Source organism: Eumetopias jubatus, unplaced genomic scaffold, assembly GCF_037043125.1.
Source record: "Eumetopias jubatus isolate StellerSeaLion01/CBP00866 unplaced genomic scaffold, mEumJub1_p1.0 scaffold_1, whole genome shotgun sequence".
NCBI classification, from domain to species: Eukaryota; Metazoa; Chordata; class Mammalia; order Carnivora; family Otariidae; genus Eumetopias; species Eumetopias jubatus.
Window position 1 is genome coordinate 154,823,758 of NW_028274807.1, and position 22,914 is coordinate 154,846,671.

The 22,914-nt window shown below is 37.7% G+C and overlaps 1 protein-coding gene across 1 annotated transcript in view; it reads left to right on the top strand.

The window, feature by feature from the left end:
- SNRK (SNF related kinase) overlaps positions 1-22,914 on the top strand; it is a 54,646-nt gene that overhangs the window by 11,761 nt on the left and 19,971 nt on the right. The window contains exon 2 of the mRNA XM_028106978.2: positions 5,036-5,730. Within this exon, the coding sequence (XP_027962779.1) occupies positions 5,142-5,730 (589 nt within the window). The 5' untranslated portion in view covers positions 5,036-5,141. The remainder of the gene's footprint in view (positions 1-5,035; positions 5,731-22,914) is intronic.

The window sequence follows — 22,914 nt, forward strand, 5'->3', positions numbered from 1 at the left end:
GTCTGTATTTTCCAGATTTTCTGTAAGAATATATTACTTTTGGGGGGGGAAATGCAAAGGAGCATTTAATTCTTTTTGAAAAGGTAGATTTGAAAGAAAGTCATCTTGATATCATTTTAAAAACAAATACTTAGATTTTGTGGGATGTTTTATTGAAAAATCATCAGACTTTGATGCCCAACTAGAGATACTGTTTTCTTTATATTACATCAGTCATTTTCAATTTAATACATTTTAGGAAACTGAACAGCTCAGTGGATTCATTCTTGAAGTAGGGTGGAAGAATTTCTACTCGGATAAGGGAGAATACCATCGTTTTAACAGTGATGGTGGTGGTAGCTAGTGTTTCTCGCTTACTCTGTGCCAGGCTTCATTCTAAACACTTTTCCTATACTAACTCATTCAGTTCTCACCACAACCTATGAAGTTGTACTCTTACTATTAACATTTTCTAATAAGGAAACTGATCATACAGAGAGGTCAGGTTTTGCTGAGGTCCTGTGGCCAGTGGTAGGTGAGGTCGGATTCAGATCCAGTGTCTGGCGCTCAGACCCAGTGCTGAGCCACGCTGACTGCCTTGCCTAGGGACTGGCTGGTGGAAAGAGAAGCAAGCAAGGGTAATGTCAGGAGCTACCATATCCCACTTGGAGCTGAAGGAGCAGGTAGCATTCCAGGGTTCACATGTCTCTAAAGGTGGGCCTGTGCCCATGACCTTGCTGGCCCTGTTTATGAGCTTCATGATTACAGATGCTCACCTGTAGTGTGTTGTGTAAATTGCCTTGGCCTAGTGTGAATGTTTAGGCCTTTCAGTATTTGTGGGATATTTCAGTGTTATGGAAAGGACTGTAAGGCCACCTCAGCCAAGGACTCTTACCATGCCACAGACTTTGATGTCAGTGATCTGTTCACATTCTCTGTGTTCATAGTGATAGTTTCTTTTTTACTATCGAATGGAAAGCCTCTGGTATGAAGGTGTTTTATGTGTTCCCAGATGCTGGCATGGTAATTGATTTCTGCTGGACTGCTAGAAGATCGTGTGTTGTAAAGGTTGCCCTTCTTGGCTGTGGGAGTGAGTGTTTCATGAGCTGTCAAGGGTTCCTGCAGGCAAGCTGGACTTGGAAACCAGGCTGGGCAGGATTGGAGCTGCCCACCGCTGCTGATTGGGCAAGTCAAGCCTCATTGTGCCTAGCTTGCAGGCTCTTGGTGATGATCCGTGAAATATGGATTTGGCGCCTGTTACCCAGGAAGCATTTAGAAAATGGCGAATCGTCTGTTCATGATTATTATTTCCTCCTCCTTCTAGTGGAAAAATCTGTCTGACCGGGCTACCTGGAACAATCTCTGTGTATCTGTTACTGTTAAATTCCTGTTCACTCAAGATCCTCTGAATGGGTTTTAATTCACATAGGGAAGGGGAGAGGGGACTGGGTCACTAAGGACAAATTTGCCACTTTTATGTTTGTCTGGATATTTTGACTTTAAGCAAAGTTAAATAGAACTAAACGAAAATCTCCTCCTGTATCATCTTTTAGGAAAAAGAAGCTGTTAACGAAACCGTGGTAACAAGGATTATTCAATATGCGGTTTGCAGGGTATGTGCTGGAGCCATTACAGAGTCACCTGCACTTTATATAAGCCACATCTTCACATTTGGCATTGAGGTTCAGAATGACTTTTGGTCACTGGAAGATCCTCAAAGATCAAAAAACAATTTAGTTATTTCCTGTGCTAACACAAAATGCACTTGATGGTAGGATTACACAGTGGGCTAGTACTTAAAAAGATGTTCACTAACAAGGTTATTTTTCCTTCCAACCTTCAGTTAATCATAATGTCCTATTTTTAGGTATATAATTACAGTTTCATAGACCCTGGAAAGGGATATACGTACAAAACAAAGGACAAAAAGAGTAAATTTCTTGATAGTGAAAGTGATTATTATTTCACTCCAGGGTAGTCTCATTGTGAAGATACCTTATTAGATTCTTTCCCATGAACTCGCTAGTAGATTAAAAACTGTTTTCATTGTACCATTTTGCTGGTACTGTTCTGGGAAGAGAAACCTCAAAGTGTTAGTTGTGATTGTTTCTGGGTGTTGGAGACCCTAAAAAAAGACTTTCCTTCCTCATCTGTCTACACATTTGTTACTTTCGTAATAAGGCAAAATTAAAACTGGGAAAACCTAATTAATTAAAATTAAATTCAGATTTATTTCTAAATTCGGGTTTAGATGCCACTTTATAAGAATATATCTAAACTAAAGTGATAGATGAAAAAAGCAAATAGGGGCACCTGGGTGGCTCAGTCATTAAGCGTCTGCCTTCGGCTCAGGTTGTGATCCCGGGGTCCTGGGATCGAGCCCCACATCGGGCTCCCTGCTCAGTGGGAAGCCTGCTTCTCCCTCTCTCGCTGTGTCTCTCTCTATCAAATAAATAAAACCTTTAAAAAAACAAACAACAAAAACCACAAGTATTGTATAACTTGGGGGCGGCCTGAAATTGTTTTGAGAGCTTAAGTTGCATTTACAAGCTTGTACAATAGAAACATAGACTCAGGTAGAATTTTAAGGATAATTACTGCCCTTATAATTAATCAAAATTAGAGATTTAAAGATAGTTTTCTGCCCCCTGGAGTTAGCTTAGAGTTTCTATTTTTGAAAATTAAATATGCCCGAATTAAACTTTCTTTTGGGGAACTACTGTCCAATTAAAGCAAGATCTTTTCACTCAGATTTCCCTGTTAATCTTATCATTAAAATTAATAGCTCAGATGACATGATAATACACAGTATGGAAGAAATTTGCTTTTTCTCCAACACCTGTACATATTACTGGTTTATTTTAAAAATCTTTATAGAAACAGGATTAACTTAGTTTGGTTTTGAAATTAGTTTGTAGAAACAGGTAGCATAGTTGTTAAAAGCAGAGGCTTTGAGTTCAGGTAGCCCTGGGTTCAAATCCTAGCTCTTTTACACACTGGCCAGGTAGCCAATGACAAGTGACTTACCATTTCTGTGCCTCAGAGTGGGGCTAATAATCCCTGTTTCTGAGGGCAGTTGTAAGGATTAAATGAGGATGACATAAAGCATTTGGTATGTGAGTGACATATTGTACTTCCTCAGTGAACGGTTGTTTATATTTATAGTAATTACTAAAATATAAAAAAACATGAAACTAACATTGGCTTTTTAAGCTTTCTCTCTCTCTCTCTGTATATATATATATATATATATATATATATATAGTGGTGACCCCAGATATGTGTTTCAGATCATTTCAATTTGCATGTGAGAATGACTTTATGCCTCTTTTATAGTTGGTACTTTAACTCACCAGATAGATAATCCTAAATGTAACATTGTTTAGAGTGGTTAAATGTTTATAAAGAAGGTGAGCTTTGAAATAAGAATTTGGTTTGAATCTTAGCACTTTGATTCATTCTGCACAAATATGTATAGTAGGTTTTTTTTTATTTTTTAAGAGATTTTATTTATTTATTTGACAGAGAGAGACAGTGAGAGAGGGAACACAAGCAGGGAGAGTGGGAGAGGGAGAAGCAGACTTCTTGCTGAGCAGGGAGCCCCATGCGGGGCTCGATCCCAGGACCCTGGGATCATGACCTGAGTGGAAGGCAGATGCTTAACAGCTGAGCCACCCAGGTGCCCATATAGTAGGGTTTTAATAAATGTTAGCTTTTCTTCTGTTCTTTTAGGCAAAAATGAGATTTAAAGAAATGTAATGCTAGAGCTTTAAAATAAAAAAATGATCTCATTTTATGTACAATTTACTTTTTTTGGTTATTTTTATCTAAGTGGGAGTAGATAATGTAAGTACTATTAATAAAACAACTGGAAACATGCAGTAGAAAAGGTTTCATAGAAGGGAGGGGTATGCACACAGGACAGAGCTAGTCTTGGGAGATGGCTGTATTCCTCGTTGGATTTTGCTATAATTCTATTAAATTTTGGTCAGAAAAAATAATAGGAATTTAATTTGTGAGATTTAAAGTGGTATCTTAATTTGTATAATTTTATACATTGGTTTTTCTGAGGGTCATTTATAAGAGCCTCTTTCTGTATTTAGAGTTCATAAAGGTTTAGAATTTTAAATGCCATGTGAGATACGGTCTTTAAAACCAAATGGTCTTTAAGATGGTTTAAGAATGCATGCTTGTTCATTGTTGAAATATAATCAGATCATGGTGGGTTGTTTGAGAGTTGGAAAACTGTAATAAAGATAAGCATAACTGAGAAGTACAAAGTGTGAGTACCAGTCAGTCGGCAAACATTAAGCACCTAATGTGTGCTTAGCTAGGCACTAGTGTGACAAGAAGAGCAACAATCACCTTGGAAACATTTTGAAAAAAAGTTGAATTTCAAAATTTAATAAACTTGACTACTGGTTATGTGTTAAAACACTGTTCAAGGAATGGTAGAAGGGGAAAAAAAAATAGAACCTTAGAGTCCTCAGAACTTTGCAGTCTTAGGATGAGGATGGCATATACAAAAACCTATAGAATAAGACCATACGGGTGTCCCGAGCAGCTGTTGGAGATATGGAGTAGGGAAGGTAATTCCAGCTGGGAGGGTTAGAGGAGGCCTCACTAAAGGGATCTGTTTGTGCTTACAGGAAATAGTGCTAGCTTTGGAATAACAGGAAAAAGTTGTTGGGTTTCTGTCCAAATGTTTATTCCGTTTTCCCTTTTTTGTCAGTTCTTGTTTTTTAAGACACTAAATGAAATTACTTTTGCAAGATTTTTTTTTTACCCAGAGTTTATCAAACTTGCCAGTTTCCTTATTTCTGACATCACCAAAAACTTGTTTCAACTAATTTTTTTCAGTTTGCAAAGTTTAATATGGCATTTAAATCGCAGCCTTTGTAACATAAACCTAAAATACATATATAGATGGTTATAAATGGCCCTTACTCATTTTATGTCTCTATTTACTTCAAGCTTCTATTAAAACTTTAAAAAAAAGAGAAAGCTATAAGAGAAAAAGCTACAGAAACTTAATTTTGTTTCTCCTCTTTTGTAGGTGTCCATGGCGACATTGAAAATGAATTCCTTATTTTCACCAGATATTCTTATATGAGAAGATCCATTTCAAACAGTCTAGATATTTTTCCTTCTGTTGGACCAGCATGGCAGGATTCAAGCGAGGGTATGATGGAAAGATTGCTGGATTATATGATCTGGATAAAACCTTGGGTCGAGGTCATTTTGCAGTGGTTAAACTTGCCAGGCATGTCTTTACAGGTGAAAAAGTAGCAGTAAAAGTTATTGACAAGACAAAATTGGACACTTTAGCCACTGGTCATCTTTTCCAAGAAGTGAGATGCATGAAACTAGTGCAGCATCCCAACATTGTACGCCTTTATGAAGTTATTGACACCCAGACCAAACTATATCTTATTCTAGAACTTGGGGATGGAGGAGATATGTTCGATTACATAATGAAACACGAAGAGGGACTTAATGAAGATTTGGCTAAGAAGTACTTTGCTCAGATTGTTCATGCCATATCTTACTGCCATAAACTCCATGTGGTTCACAGAGACTTAAAACCAGAGAATGTGGTCTTCTTTGAAAAACAAGGTCTTGTAAAGTTGACAGACTTTGGTTTCAGCAACAAATTTCAACCAGGGAAGAAGCTCACTACAAGCTGTGGATCTCTTGCATATTCTGCGCCAGAAATTCTGCTTGGTGATGAGTATGATGCACCCGCAGTAGGTAGGTAACCTTTTTCCAGTATTTGCCCACTTGAATTCCACCAGCTAGAGTGTAGTTGGTCAAATTGGTGGTTGTTTATCTGAAAACCATTTCTTAAGATACTTTCTTAAATGTGTCTTAATTAACAGATTTGCCTTCATGAATGCCATACATTCCTAAAGTTGGCAGTTTGTTTTACCCTTTAGATGGCAAATGTTTAAAGTATATTTCAGCACAAAGAAAAATGAGTAAGTTATCATTTAAGGTAAACATCATCTACTCATTGTAATTCTTTTGAAGGTCTGAGTACATTTCCTATCTTCTTAGATTCTTCTGGTAGTACCCCTAGTCAGCTTCTTCCTGTGCATATCTTTTAACAGTCATTGAGACTCATGTTGGAAAGGTACTATGAATATTACAATACATTATGAAGAATTTGGGCATGGGAATCATTTATTAATTGTGATGTTGAAGAGTGCACTTGATCTCTCTGCTTTATTTCCTCATCCATGGAATAGAATTGGATCAGATAGAGGTATATCGTCCTATGCTGTCATGTTTACCATCCACAGAGACCTGTGTGGTTGTTATTGTCTGCCTCACTGTACAGGACAGGTAATTGACATACAGACATCTGCTATATGGTGGATTCCAGGATCTTGGTAGCCCTGGGCATTCCCAGCTACCTTCTCTTCACTCCAACACATTATTGTGTTCTCTCTTGTCATGAGTTATCTACTTGGGGTGGAAGTGTTTACTGCTTCTCAGCTTATGTCAGCTTTGTCCCTTGGGATCATATCTGTTTTGAAGGTCATATGGGAATTTCTGTATAATTTTTAAGGATTTGCTAAGTTGAATGTATGGTCATCTTTTACAGTTTTTAGTTTAATCTTGGAACAGTATGCCCTAAAACTACATGTATATGATGTCAGACTTCATAGATAGGAGTCTTCTGTTTGTCTTCTGATCATTTGAAATGCATGTTACAAGAAGAGGAAAGATACACATTGAAAAGCACATTGAAGAGTGCTGATTTTTATACTGAATATTTTGTACACCAAGACACTGCCTTTGTGTCTGGAAAAGACTGTTAGACTGTGTTCTGGAAAAGAAAGGGTTATTGAATGGTTCCTGCCCACTACAGATGACAAGGCTTCATCAAAACTTTTTATTAGAATATTTGAGTCAGGTTTTTGATGAGTGGAGCAGGCTAATCAGAAAATGAAGCCAAGAATTAACAGAAGAGGAAACAAATGTCTGAACATGAAAATGATGTTCAACCTCACTAATAGGGAAGATAAAACCACGATCAGCTACTGTTTCATACTTTTCACATTAGGAAAAACTGAAGTCAGACAAATCTAAGCGTAGGTAAGACTATAGATCATTGGGAACTCTTGTAGTATGTAGAAGGCAATTTGTCAGTGTCTACTAAAGTTAAAGATGTACACAATCTTGAGACGTAGCAGTTCTCTTCCTGTGTACACACCCTAAAGATGCTCTCACTCATGTACACAGATTTTCAAAGAATGTTTTTAACAGCATTATTGTGTATTCATCAGTAGGGGAATACATTGTTTGATATTCGTATGATGGAAATGGTGAAAATTAATGAACTATGTATGTCATCATGGCTAGTGTTCACAAACATAATGTTTAAGGAGAGCAAATCAGTGAGAGTACTTATAGTATTGTAACATGAAATTTTAAAGAAGACAAAGCAGTGTTACATTGTTTAGGGGTGTGTGCACATGTGGTAAAGTACTGATGAATGCATGAGGTCAAGATAGTTACTTCTGAAGGGCAGGCATACCTAGAGAGTTTCAGCTGTGTTGGTGTTATTTCCAACTTGGGTGGTGGGTATGTAGGTATTCACTGTAATGCTTTTTTTCCCCCCCTTATATCTTAAGTATTGCCTAATAAAACTTTTTAGAAGTTTTTAAAAAGGAAAAGAAAAGTGTCTGGGAGGATGCTTACCAGTCTGATAAATGGTTGGTGAAGTATGAATTGGGTGGAGTTTATGGGTAACTTTTCTTACTTGTATTTATTTCAATTTTGTATAATTGTGTGATTGAGATATAGAAGTACTTTAAAAAACAAATGGACAGTTATCTTTCTGCTAATGTAGTATTTATTGTGCTGGAATCGGTCAGTGATTTTTCACAAATATGTAGTAGAATTAGGGACAAAGATTAAAATCTGTCCTTTTGTTAAATTACTAGATGTTGCTGTATTAAGCAACTTCAGTTCAGTTTTATATGTGTTTTAGAGTGCACTGGTCCTTAACACTGACACTTGGTTCAAGGATTATTATTTTCAAAGAATCAGGTTTTGATTTTATGTATCAGCTGCACTTCTGTTTTCTATGTCATTACTTTTTCTTGCATTGTTACTAATTTTTTCCCACAATCTTTCAAAAGTTTCCCTTTTCTTTTATTGTCCTAATTTCTCACATTTAAGGCTGTATGTTGCTCTCTCCTGCAATCTCTGGTCACATCCTGGGGATTTCACTCTGCAGTCATTGCTGAAGTTTATCTTTACTGTTTTGTTTCTTGTTTAACCCAAAGTTTCTTTTTTTTCTTTTTAAATTCTTTTCTTTTTAAATTTTAATTTATTTTTCCTTTAGGTATTTGGTTTTTAGCTTCTAATTTTAGTACATTGCAGTCAGTAATGTACACTGCAACCTGATTGGTTTTTGCTTTGGGAAGTATTTTTTAGATTTTCTGTGTGGCTTAATATATACAGTGATTTTTGGTGACTATTTCCCATATGATTAAAATATTTGTAGTCTTAGCATATACAAGTTTTTATACATATTTTAAGGTTGTTGATTATGTATTTTGTTCCTTTGTGTCATGTTTTATTCTGATGTTATTTTCTGAGAGAATTATGCTATTTCCTATTCTAATCTGAATTTTGTATTTTAATCAACTTTTACTTTATATATGTTATTTTCAAACTGTGTGAGGTATATAAAGTTTTGTAATTTATTTTACATGATGGGCTATACCTTCTTTCAATATGAAACTGTGCTTTGTTGCCATGGATTCTATATTGTCATTTTGTTTTAGGACATATTAGTGTCTTCCCTTAATATTCAGAGTTAATATCCATATCATTCCCTCTGCCCCACAAAGAAGAACTATATGTAGTTTGCTTTTACTTCCCTTTTAGTTACAGATTTTTAATTTGCTTTTATTAATAAATACTTTTTTTCTGGTTTGGTAATGCTTTAAGATCTGACAAAGAATGTGGACATATTTTAAATTGTGTTCTTAAGCATCTTTAATTATTCCTTTCTTTGACCTAACTTCCTGCATGTGAAGAACATCTCGAAATCCAGTATGAATTTAAAAGTGACTAGCTGGTCTATCTGAAAAGCATTGCCTTGTCTTTGTGAAAAATTAGATTAGTAAAACATAAATTGAGACATTCTTGACTGTTAATTATGTGCGACTTACAGTTTGTGTAATATGCCAGTTTTTGGAAATCTTGGCATATTCAAGCCAAGAGTTGTGGTTTAACTAGAATCCACATTGCATGTATTTAAGGCAGTCCATTCCTTGCTCTGATTTAGCGCTGTGAAGAAATATCTCAGCATGCTCCCTCCTATAAAAGAGTCTCTTAGAGAATGTAGGAAACGGGCAGCCACCAGAGCTGTGATTGTAGTAGTATTATGTATATAATATGTTTAAATATTGTTTTTTTGAAAACTTTTAAAAGGATTACTCCTTTCTCTGCAGATTGTACAGCCTAAGCCATAATACCTTTGTGGTAGAACTTTGAAATAGTCCAAAAGTACCTAAATCAGTAATTTTCTTTTTGGTTTATCTGAATCTGCTAGTATAGTTTGTTATGAATTGATAACTCTTTGCTTTTATTTCCGATTTCTTCCAGAAAAACTGTTAATGTGCCTGCTTTTAATGTGCCCAAAATCTGAGTGGGTACAGTTCCATTTCCCTATCATTTATTAGAGACAGATGTCTTAGTAATGCTACTGTGTTTTCCGACTTAAACCTTCTCTTCCCTGAGTCAGACTCTGGTTAAATTTTATATTACTTACTCTTATGCAGTTTGCCATTTGGACTGTGGGCCCTGATGGGTTCTAGATTAGAAGACCTTGGTTTGTGTCACAGAGTTTTAGGCCCAAGTGTGGAGTTTGGGATTATACATTTTTAAGGGATGATTTTTCCCTTTTTGTGCATAGGGAAGGAAGTTTGATCTGCTTTAAAGCGTTATCTTGTCTCTTTTATTTAAAAAGATACACATAAAACCTGCCTGCATGGTATGTGTCTGACATGAGCTGCACTGCAGCCTGGGCCCAGGCAAATGCCTGTGCTTTCAGTTGTACAGAACTGAAAAACGTATCTATAGAAACGTGGCCCACACCTTCCACAGTCTAGCTGCCAAGTGCACGGTCACATACTCTGAAAGATACCTTTGACAGAGTATAACATCATCACTTGTCATATAAAACCAAAAGAAAAAAAATCCTAAACTCTCTGAAGTTTCACATGCCTGTGAGAAATGACAGTTATTTCAGAGATCACAGTTAAAAATTGATCTGGCCTGAACCCTGTGTAAATAAAAGCACTTAATGGTATTAGCTCTGTATGCACAATGTACTGGCTTTACAGTGTGAATGTTGTGTAATTATGTATTTAGGAAACAGCAAAAGTTCTGTGCTTTGAGTAAAATCTTCAGTTTTATAAATAAGCTATTACTGGATGTAATATTTGTCGTAAAGATTCTTGAGCATGAGGGCACCTGGGTGGCTCAGTTGGTTAAGCGACTGCCTTCGGCTCAGGTCATTATCCTGGAGTCCCGGGATCGAGTCCCACATCGGGCTCCCTGCTCAGCAGGGAGCCTGCTTCTCCCTCTGACCCTCTTCCTTCTCGTGCTCTCTATCTCTCATTCTCTCTCTCTCAAATAAATAAAATCTTTAAAAAAAAAAAAGATTCTTGAGCATGAAATGTTATGGGTAGTGTAATCTATAGGTACCATACAAATGGGTTTTTTAGGCTAACGCCACCATTGATTTTTTAGTGAGAGGCCCGAAAAATGAGATATAAATGACTTACGTGCTTTCAGTGTTTTCCCTACTGCATTTTTAGCTCTAGTGCTTATCGTTCTCACTGTTTTAAGATTCAGATCAAGTGAAATATATGTTGACACTACTTTGAAAAGTATAATTTACTGGTGGTATGGTAAGATCTAAATTGGTGGTTCTCTACTTACCATCTGTAAGTTTCACCTAGAGCGTATTTAAAACCAAGCAAACCTTGTGGGGGAGTGGGCACCCTAAAGATTGTGATTCAGATAATCTTGGTTGAGGCCCTCATCCAGAAGCTTCTCTGAGATTCTGATGGGCATCCAGCCTTGTGTACCTGTGATGTAAAATCCTAGAGTCAAATGTTTTTGGTTATTAGTGGAAAAATTCCTAACATTTTAATTCTAATATTCTTTAAAGAAAAAGTGTTCAGAAAATAATGTTTAAACCTCTTTAGTTTAAAAAATTGAACAAGAACATATACTCTTTTTTGATGTTGATAATTGAGCTTAAATTTCTCTGCTCCCCCTCCCCCATTTTTTTTTTTTTTTAAAGATTTTATTTATTTATTTGACAGAGAAAGACACAGCAAGAGAGGGAACACAGACAGGGGGAGTGGGAGAGGGAGAAGCAGGCTTCCCGCTGAGCAGGGAGCCCGATGTGGGGCTCGATCCCAGGACCCTGGGATCACGACCCGAGCCAAAGGCAGACGCCTAATGACTGAGCCACCCAGGCCCCCCCCCCCCCCATTTTAATCATACCCTTTGCTTATTTAGGGATAAGTAAGTGAAAACCAAATTTCAGGTCCTTTGGAAATTTTTTCTGATGTTGTTCCAGTACCTGGAACTTCAGACTAGACACCCCTTGCCTTTCCTGTTAAGAGGCCAGAGACTGTCCTGTTTGCTTTCCGCTGTCATGCCTGGAGCTGCTTGTCAGGGTGTCCCTTGGCCTTGTGCAGGTCAGAAGGTTGCCTCACTGCCTCATATAAAACCATTTTCTTCAGAAGATTCAAAGCACCTTTGCACTTTTCTAAGGGCTCTTGCTGCTACTAACTAGACTTGGGTTTGGGTTGGTTTTACATGGGCCTTTGTGCTCCTCTTATTCCTTTCCTCTCAAAGCCTGTGTGGAAAGACAAAGGTGTGCAGCACTGATAATCATAGGTCCCACTAGAATGAAAACTGGAAGTTACTATTCATTTACTTTTCAGACTAGTGCCCAAGCTCTGAGTCTTTTGGTATTTCATATGAGGATGTGGGAATTGGGCTGATTGACATGACTATGTGCATCTTTGAAAGAAGATAAGAGAAGGAAGGGAGTTTAAAGGCAAGTTTCCTGTCATTTGTATGTGCTGCTATTTTTCAGACACTGACAGTTACAGGTGAGGGGAGGCCCTGTGGCTCTGGGCAAGAGGAAGTCAGGAATTGTCATGTGGAACAGCTGAAAGAGAGGGGAATTCCTTTGGAGGTGCCAGTATTAGGTAGTCACCACTCATAAGGGAAAAAAATGCTTATCAGTTCCTTTTAAAATTTATATGCGTCTCTCTCCTCTGCTCAGAACACTTTAAAGACTTACCATTTCCTTCACAGTCAAAACCCGAGTCCTCATAGCGGCCAACGTGGCCCTCAAGATTGGCTTCCTCATTGTCTTCCTCACTTTTTCCTCCCACTCTTTTTTCAGTTGCTTACTCAGCTCCAACAACGCTGCCTTCTTGTTAGTCACATTCCACATCCAGTCCTGCCTCAGGGCCCTTCTGTCTCCCTTCCCTCTACTTAGGCTCTTGCCCACTGCCACCCTCTTGGCCAGGCCCCACCCTCTACTCCAAAGCTGGAGGGCCCCAGCACTGCCTGTTCTCCCTCCCCACTTGACTCATTTCTGTGGTCTCTGTTACTTCCATTTGTGAAATGAGGGTAATAATAGTTCTCGCCTTTAGGATTGTTGAAGGAGTTAGATGAATGAAAACAAGGAAGTACTTAGCATAATGCCAGACACAGAATCAGTCTTCAGTCAGATATAACTGTCACAGCCAGCCCTTTGGAGCGCTCACAGAATGCCTTGTTTCTTTGGTGCTAGGGCTGCAGGGGTGCCAAAGGGTGTTTAAAGATCATGGCCTCATTTTCCTTTCGAGGTGCTGTCTTTTCCTTTGGAAATTTGTCCCCAGGGGAATTTCTGAAATGTTGGCTGCCGTGGGAAAACTGGGAGGAAGGGGCAGGCCCAGGACCTTTGCTCTTGTGTTTTTCTCACACATGTTTTTAGTTGTATTTAACTTTCAGAATGTAGGAAGTAAGTTAACTTGGATTTTTCTTTGTGTGTGTGTTTTTTTTTAATGTTAGATAAAAGCAAAGGAAAGTATTTATTTGATAACTGGTTAGTTTCTTGGAACTTTAGAAGTGCTTTTTAAGCCACTTAAAATAGTTAACTATCTTAATACAGAAATACAGCCTAGGAAACCTTGAGGGAGTTGAAAACATCAAATTTGCTTGGGTATTTTTTTTTTTTTTTTTTTTTTTTGGTAGGGAGAAGCATAAACCTGTTGAAGGAAGACTAGTTTGCAAAACAAAAAAATCAGTAAGCACAAACTTTTAACACAACAAACTTGGAAACTTGTTAGTCACAATATACATTGCTGGACAGACTCCGAACTCAAATGTTGAGTAGAATCACTGTAATATTTTTAAGAACTGGTGAAAACTGTCTTGACACGTAGGTGCTGTGCTCTTGTGCTTGCTCTGAGACAGCCTGGTGGGACTTGTTAGTGACACATCTCCGTTTCTGGGGAAACTGTCCCTCCACATCAGGAAGTTGCCTGTGTGGTCCTGGAGTTGTCATGACTCCCAGAGCAGCCGCTTGGGAAATGCTTTCACAGTCACATTAACATACATAGTAGTGTGGTTCTCTTCTTTCACGGGCTGTGGCTTCTCTCAGTTAGGTCCTCACATGTTTGACGCAGACTTTGGTGGAGAAAGACAGAGAGCAGACATAGAACAGGGCGCCATAGAGCTAAGCCAAGCTCATTATCAGAGATATACTGTGGAACCGGTGCTTCCTTACAACTGTGATTCCAAATACATGTCTTTGCTGTTTTTAAATGTCTTCTTCCCGTCATTCTTGATAACCCATTTTCTACCTAACCTACTTTGTCTTTGGAAAACACTGATTTATCTTACATAGTTTTTATTGATTAGCCTTATGGTGATATCTTTAAAATTGTATCCAGTATGGTGTAGAAAAGTACCTAATTTAATATTACAAAATTTTAATTCAGTTATTTTAAGCCTTGGAACCTAAGGCAAACATCAGCATTTGTGGCATTGTCTGGTGAGTAGGAGAACAAGACTTTGTGTAGTGAGACCTTCTTTGTGGATACATCTTAAATTCTGCCTGGGGTGCAGTCAGGCACAGAGTAGGTGTACTAGATAAAAATAACAGAGGAATTGTAGATGGCTAAAAACAGAGGATGATGAGGTACAGGGGACACATGCCCTGATGGCCTTTTCCCTTTGGAATTGGATGGGATGACGGCTAGGCCTTGCTCATTTCAGATGGCTCACTTGTTCCCCTTGCTCAATAGTAAGGTCTTTGAGAGAGAGGACTGCGTGTTTATATCTTATCTGTGTCCCATCCCTATCACCTGGTAAACACCACAAGCTCTTAATGTTTGTTTAAATGAGTAAATATTACAGAGACAAACTAAAGAAATGAAAATTTACATTCCTTTAAACTAGTTTACAAAGTATAATTGGAGCCACTCCCCATGGTCCTTCCTGATGTCCTTGCTCATGTTGGAACTATTTCCCTGCTTTCTGTATATATATTAATGCGTCCTGGACTCACCATGAGTGTGATGGAAGCTGTGGTTCCTCTCTTCATGGAGAGGCAGAGTTGCAGTTTCAGGCACGTTATTACATATGGACCACTGTGAAGCCCTGTTTTGGATCTGACCTTGCAGGCTTGTTGAGCTGAGTAAAAAAAAACAAAAAAAAAACCAGGCACACAGCTTTGACAGGAAGGATGAACACAGGCAGTTTTGAAATAAGCTTTGGAGCATAAATTACAGGTGAGGAATAGTGTCCTTATTTTTGTGTTTTGGCTACTTGACTCTGACTTTTTGTTTTACACGTTTAGATCTCCCGTTTTCCTTACTGTGTTTTGAATTCCCGAGTTATGACTTGGGAATATCGTAATGGAAAATTGGAGGTAAGCTTATAGACAGGGTTTCTCCCAAAAGGAAGATCAAGTCATTGGGGATATGGTGTGCTTTTTTGTTTTTTAAAGTCAAAGAATTAATTTGTAGGTATTTGGTGTGTTTGATATGTGGTTTTGGGTTTTTATTTTGTAAACCCATTTTATGTTGTTAACAGTTTATATGTATCGACTATTCACTGACATTAGGAGGTCCTTGTTACGGTTTAAAGAGACTTTAACATAGATTAGGAGCTCCAGTAGGTAGCAAGGAACCCCTCAGATGGTGTGATCTCCATGTTCCAAGGTGTGATTCTCAGTTTTGTACTCAGTGGTAATTAGTTTCTAGAGGACTGAAACTGGCTTAACAAATTTTTAAGAGACTAATGTATACAAATACCAGTTGATTGATATACCAGATTTTAAATGTCCGTCTACTACAAGCTTATATTCTTAATTCAGATTAGTGATATTTTCCTAAATTTACCTAATTTTTTTCAGGCTCTAAAAAGTTGGCATACATAAGATTTTCTTTTAGGTGTAGTATAAATTGATTTGGTTTAACCTTTCTTAGGAATATTTGTGATCCATTGATATTCCTGAGGTCCCATGATTCATGTTTGGATTTCTGCCTCAGCTCTTAGAAAGGGCTCTTCCCAATTCTGGAATTTCAGTCCATTTCTTTCTTTTCCTTCCAAGGCCTTGAAAACATGATTCAGCAGTTCCACCTCTAGGAATATATCCAAAGGAAACAAAAATACTAACTCAAAAAGATATCTACACCCCCATGTTCAGAACAGCATTATTTACAATAGCCAAGACATTGGAACAACTGTCCATCAGTGGATAAATGGATGAAGAAGTTGTAGTATATATATGTACATACACACAATGGGATATTATTCAGCCATAAAAATTAGGAAATCCTACCGTTTGTGACAGTATGGATCATGAAGGTATTATGCTAAGTGAAATAAGAAAGATACTGTATGATCTCATTTGTATGTGGAATCTAAAACCAAACCATAATGAACACCACGCTCAGAAAAAGAGATCAGATTCGTGGTTACTGGGGATGTAATGGACAGTGTGATGACAATAGTTAACACTGTTGTATGGTATATAGGAGACTTAAAAGAATAGGTCCTAAGAATTCTCATCACAAGGAGATATTAAGTTTTTCTTTTTATTGTATCTATGAGATAGTGGCTGTTAACTAAATCTATTGTAATCATTTCACAACACGCATAAACTAAACCATCATTCTGTATACCTTAAAGTTACGCAGATGTATGTCAGTTATTTCTCAATAAAACTGGGAGGAGAGAAAACCAAACATGATAGGCCCCTTTGTTCACTATATGGAGTCCAGGCCTTTAGCAGTGCTTATGGGCTCTTGGAGGTAGGGCAAAGTACATACTTGTTATTGAAGCAGCTCTAACAGGGGTATCCTAGATGAAAGATAAGATAGAGCCATCTTTTATAAGCCAGATAGTTGTTAACTTTTTCTGCAAAAGAAGGAATAGAGATGAATTGTGACAAGGGACACAAAGGGCAGTAGTACCATCTCTCCTGGACATTCTCCCTTCGTTGCCAACCTCTAAGGTCTCATTATGATTACATCCCAGCGCCTAGCACAGTGCCTGGCAATTGGTGCCACACATTTGTTGAAAATTCATATCAGTGTCTGCTTTGTAGCCCTTTAGTGTAAGGACCAGTGCCCCCAGGGATACCACTGTATCTTAGCATGGTTCTTACCTGGTAATGTAGATGTAGAAAAACAGGCTCTAAATAGTTCTAACTTCCTCAATTATCAGAAGGCATCAGAGGAGAAATTATATAATAAATTGTACTGGAAATAAACATTTAAGGAAGAAGGAATGCTAGGACCCTGTCTATGTGCTGTGTCAAAATAAATTCGAGGTGAATTAAGGATTTGAATATAAAGAATTAAGCCACCCCCCTAAAGGTAATATTCATAAGATCTTGGCCTTTCTGAACAGGAATCATAAGGAAAAGTTAATAGATTTGATTATAGTTTATGGATATGGTGCGCATCTAGTTTTTTTTTAGAAATTATAATGGAAACCAAGGAAATGATTTGTAATATAGATGATTAATAGTCTTACTGTAGAAAGAGCTCTTACAAATGAAAAGAAAGTTCATTAAAAAGTTATATAAATAACCAAGTTGGAAAAGTTTAGTTTTAAAAGTAATTGGAGTATCCCGGACTTAGTATAAAGTTACAATAATCAAGACTGTATGATGTTAACAAAAAAGCATATGTATAGATCAGTGGAATAGAATAGAGTCCATAAATAAGTCCACACATATATGGTCAATTGATTTTCAGCAGAAGTGCTAAAGCAGTTCAGTAGAGAAAGAGTAACTAGTTTTTCAACAGTGTTGCTGGAAGTTAAATACCCATATGCAAAAAATGAACCTTGATCCATTCTTTATGCCACTTAAAAAAACTCAGTGTGCATCAGAGACTTAAATGTGAATCATAAAACTGTAAAACCTCTAGAAGAAAACATAGAAGATCTTTGCAGCTTTGACTTAGGCAAAGCTATTTTAGATACAACATCAAAAGCATGATCTATAAGAGAAAAATTTGATAAATTGAATTTTATAAAAATCAACTCCTGCTTCTTGAAAGATACTGTTAAGCTACCACCAACAGGGAGAAAATACTTGCAAATCACATATCTGATAGAGAATATATAAAGATTCTCAAAGAAGGAAGATATTTACAAATGATAAATCTGCTAAGGGGTTAAAATCCAAAATATAATAACATATAAACTCAACACCAAAAACACAAATAGTCCAATTAAAAAATGGGGGGAAGAACATTTTTCCCAAGGAGCCATACAGCTGGCCAATAGACAAATGAAAGATGCTCTGCATCGCTAATCATCAGGGAAATGCAAATCAAAACCACAGTGAGAGATCACCTCACACCAGTCAGAATGGCCAGTATGGAAAAGACAAGAAGTAACAAGTGTTGGTGAGGATGCGGAGGAAAGGGAACCCTGGGCACTGTCGGTGGGAAAGTAAATTGGTGCAACCCCAGTGGAAAACAGTATGGGTGGTTCCTCAAAAAATTAAAAATAGAAATACCATACAATCCATTAATTCCACTACTGGATATTTACACAAAGAAAACAAAAATAATAATTTGAAAAGATTTATGCACCTTTATGTTTATTGTAGCATTTACAATAGCTAAGATACAGAAGCAACACAAGTGTTCATTGATGGATGAATGGATAAAGATGTAGTGTGTACACACACACTGGAGTATTACTCAGCCATAAAAAGGATGAGATCTTGCCATTTGCAACAACATGGATGGACCAAGAGGGTATTATGCTAAGAGAAATAAGTCAGAGAATGTCAAATGCCATATGGTTTTACTTACATGTGGAATCTAAAAAACAAACAAAAATCAGACTCTTAAGTACAGAGAACAAATGGGTGGTTGCCAGAGGGTTGCTATCCCTGAAATAGATAAAGGGGATTAAGAGGTACAAATTTAAGTAAGTCATGGAAATGGAAAGTACAAATGATACAGTAATAACATTGTATAGTGACTACACTTATGATGAGCACTGAGGAATGTGTAGAATTGTCGAATCACTATGTTGTACGCTTGAAACTAATATAACGTATGTCAACTATACTTCAGTAATTTTTTTAAAAAGTTTTTGAAGCTGTTTTTAGGAAATAATGTAAATGCAGTCAATATGACTTTTAAAATAAAGCCTTTTTCTGTATTGCTAGAGGTTGTGTATAAAAAAAGAACTCTCAAAACTCAACAAATTAAAAAGCAACCCAATGTTAAAATGAACGAAAGATGTGAACAAACAACTCACCAAAGAAGACATAATATGGCACATAAGCACATGTAGATGCTCCACATCATTAGTCATTAGGGAAAATGCAAATTAAAGCTACATCTATTAGAATGGCTAAAGTTTTTTAAACTGCCAGTCCCAAGAGTTGACAAGGATGTGAATGGAGCCATTGGAATCCTCATACTTTGCTGATGAGAAGGTCAAGTCCTAGAGCCACCTTTGGAAAGTCATTAGGCAGTTCCGTATAAAGGTAACATATACTTACTGTATGCCTCAGCAAGCTTACTTCTAGGTATTTACCCAAGAGAATGTTTAAGTTTGCACAAGCCTCTGTACTCAGATGGTTTTATTCATAATTGCCCCAAACTGAAATAAGCTCTGGAACATCTATATAGTGGACTCCCACTCAAACAATAAAAAGTGATGACCTACTGATAACATGCAGCAACGTGGATGAATCTCAAATGCATTAGGTAAAAAAAAAGCCAGACTTCATACTGTGTGATTCCATTTGTAGACAAGACTTGGAGAGACAGAGCTAGACCTGTGGTCGCCCGGGGCTGGGCCGGGAGGAGCGGTGGGATACAGGGTCCAGGGAACCTTTGGGGTGGTAGAGCCGCTCCAGATCTTGATTGTGGCAGTGGTTGCATGACTGCATTGTTCGAACTCCCAGAAATGCACACTAATGATGGTGACTTCCAGTGCATGTAAATTAAACCTTGAAGAAACGAGGGAAAATAGGACAGTGTAAATAAGGACCAATCTCTCATATCTTTGTCTAATAGGCTAATATTAAAGAATGTGGTGTTGATGAGTGTGGAGGGGCTGCTGATAGAGTCTTACTGTCACTGAACATGTATTACTTTGATAATCTGAAAGAAGTGAATGTTAAAAATGTTAAAAACTGGAAAATGTGTGGTTATACTTGGGAGAACTTTCTAGCTGAAGTTTTAGTCCTAATCCTGTGTGGAACCAACCAGGTTGTATGGTTATTGTAATTTCTTGGAAGATATAACATGCTATGCTGACTTTTTTTTTTTTTTTAAAGATTTTATTTATTTAAGAGAGCGAGAATGAGAGAGAGAGAGAGCACATGAGGGGGGGATGGTCAGAGGGAGAAGCAGGCTCCCTGCCGGGCAGGGCGCCCGATGCGGGACTCAATCCCGGGACCCCGGGATCACGACCTGAGCCGAAGGCAGTCACCCAACCAACTGAGCCACCCAGGCGCCCCTGACTTTTTTTAATGTAGGAAAATAAGTTGTATACACTTTTCAACCACATGTCTGTTTAGGTGTTATGCATGGAGAACTAACCAGAATGAAAAATTTCAAGAAACAGTATTTTTAATTTGAATCTTGTTACAGCAAATACACGATTTTAAAGTTTTTTTTTCTTTATCCTCAAATGAGAAAGTTAAAATCTTTTTGACAAGTTTAAACATTTGGGGCAGTCTAGGATAATGTTGTGTTCTGTTAAAGGACAAACTTCATTTGGCTTCTTGTCCCCCACATGCATTAAATATCGTGTGCCTTTTGAAAGAGAACCCATGGGAGTTGGCATATGCAGGTGATTTTTATTAACTGATATTTTAATAGCTTGTATATTTGTCTTACGTTAGCATGCCTCAACCTTATGCAAAAGTCTCAGTGTTTTTAGAATAAATTTAAGAAAACATCAAAATACTCCTCTACCTATTAAACTAAAGCATCAAGCAGACTTAACATTTTACTAATCATACAGTCCTTTAGTCTGCATGGTTTATATTGTTTAACAAATAGAATTGGACATTTTTAGATTTGATATTAAATTTGAATATTCCTATTTTCTAGATCAAAGTTAGACTTGTGAAATTTGCATTTGTCATAATCTTATGGGAAGTTTATGTGTGAAATCACTTCTGAAAACTAAATCTACAGTCACTGTGTATGGGCAGCAGCTGCCTTCTTTGAAGAGCATCCATGTTGAAATGTATAGAAGAAGGTGCTTGTGTGCATGTTGCCATGCTGATGGCCTGACAGCAGCATGTTTCCACATTTCAAAAGTATTTCTTAAAATGTGAACGTTTTAGACTTTGTGGCTAGTGTTATAAAATTGGACAAAAGCCAGAGATTTTCCCACGTAAGCTTCGTGTAAAAGGAAGTATTTAGTTTTCACAAGGTATTAGATGTAAATTTGGATGTAATTTAAAAGATGTAATTTTGGAAAGCTATGAATTTGTAGTGGGTTCTTGCCTCACCTAGGTGTTTAGAAATGCCTTGAGCGACTGTTTTGGCTAGGCAGAGACTTGGAGACAGACCTTGGTAATGTCCCCGAGGTGGGTTGTGCTCTGGTGGCTCTAGCTTTGGTGTCCCCTTCCCCTGGTGAAACCTCGGGTGTGTCCTGAAGCATAGAAATGGAACTAGAGGGTGAAATGGCCAGCAGCACTGACCTGGCCCATTCCCTGGCTTCACAAGACCTAGCGTTTAATATTAGGGTTTGTTTTTGTTTTTTTTTTTTAAGTCCTTGAAAGAAGTTACTTGTGCTAAAAATTCAAACTAAAATAATTCCTACTGTTCATGCTTTGGAGAGATTGATCTGTGAATTCATTGAGCGAACCTTGCAGAACCAAGTGTCCCCAGGCCACAGGTTGAGAATCACTGTCTCAGTGAGATTAGGCTTTTTTTTTATTACCTTTTTATTCCTCTAAAGACGTTTCTGCTTATCCCACTGAAGTACATACACTTCATAATGTTCTGTTAAGCACAGCTAATTTTTAATTACTTTTTTTTTACAAACAATAAATGAATGTTTTTGTAAGGTAATTCAAATAGTAAAGAAGTAGATTGAATAAAAAGTATTAAATTCTTTTTGCCTTTTCCCTACCTGTCTCCCTCCTATACTTAGAGGTAAGGATTTTCTCAATTCTTGCAGGTTCTGTAGTGATACATGTAGTGCTTTTTGCCTTAGACACCCTCTCAGAAATTACCAGATGAGTGGTGGTGTCCACCTTTCATGGAAGAGAAGTCTCAGGCACAGAAGGCAGGTAGAACTTGACCAAGAATACTAACTAATTAAATGGCCAAGGTAGGATTTGAGCCCAGGGCTCTCTGATGCTTTAGCCCAGGCGTGTTCTTTTCATTAGGCCATACTGAAGGAAATTACATGATTTTAGCCTGGCCTATCTTTTTTGCTCTTCATCTGTAAAGTTCACTAAAATCAGATTTGTAAAGTGATTTATGAAAGAATGCTGAGTCGGAATGTCTGCTGCTTGTCTGGTTTGGATTTATGAACGTGTGCAGTCCCCACAGTGTGTGATTGATAACCTTTGGACTTCTTGAACTTTTCCCTGTTTTCTTTTGACTTGAAAAAACAAGTTTGCACAAGGCGTTAAACCCTTAACTAAAACAAACTGCAGCTTGTCTTCACTGGTGCCACCCCTTCCCCCACTCTGGGTACTTAGTCTCCTTTTTCTCTTAGCTCTTATTTGAAGGTCATTGATAACTACAGACTGCCCCCTGCTGCAGCTGCCTTTTGTGGGACCCTAACCAAACAGTGTTTACAAAGGTACTGCTTTCTCTTTAGCTCTAGGTTCATTCTGGCATTCAGCAAACTTCTGAGAGTGCAGGGACGTATTCTGCTCTCAAGGAGCTCTGAGGAATAGAGGAAAACATCCTTAATTATAGCTCACTGTGGGGATGCCCGGGTCGCCAGGTTGGAGGGCGGTTTGGGGAGGTCTCAGGGGGAGCTGAGGGTCACTGGTAGGATCCTTGGAGGATTCTGGGCACATGCTAGAATTGGCAGGATCTTCCTGACCTGGAAGTGAGAGGTGTGGAGTCTGGGGTGCTTCCTGAGTTTTGATTGGATAGGTGGAGGTGCCATAGACCACACTAGAACCCAGATGAGACAACTAGGTTTGGGTAAAAGGTGATAAGCTTAATTTGGACAGCATTGATTTTTGAAGTCCTCAGGGGGCATTCAGATGGATTCAGGTGTGGGAAAGTTTTTTGAAATATGTATGAGTGATGGCATTCATTCTAACTTTCTTCCTAAGAAAAGAAACGATTACTTGTTAAATAGTAAAACTTTGCTTCTAACTAAAGTGTTGGTAAAACCAGAAATAATATAGATACCCTAAAA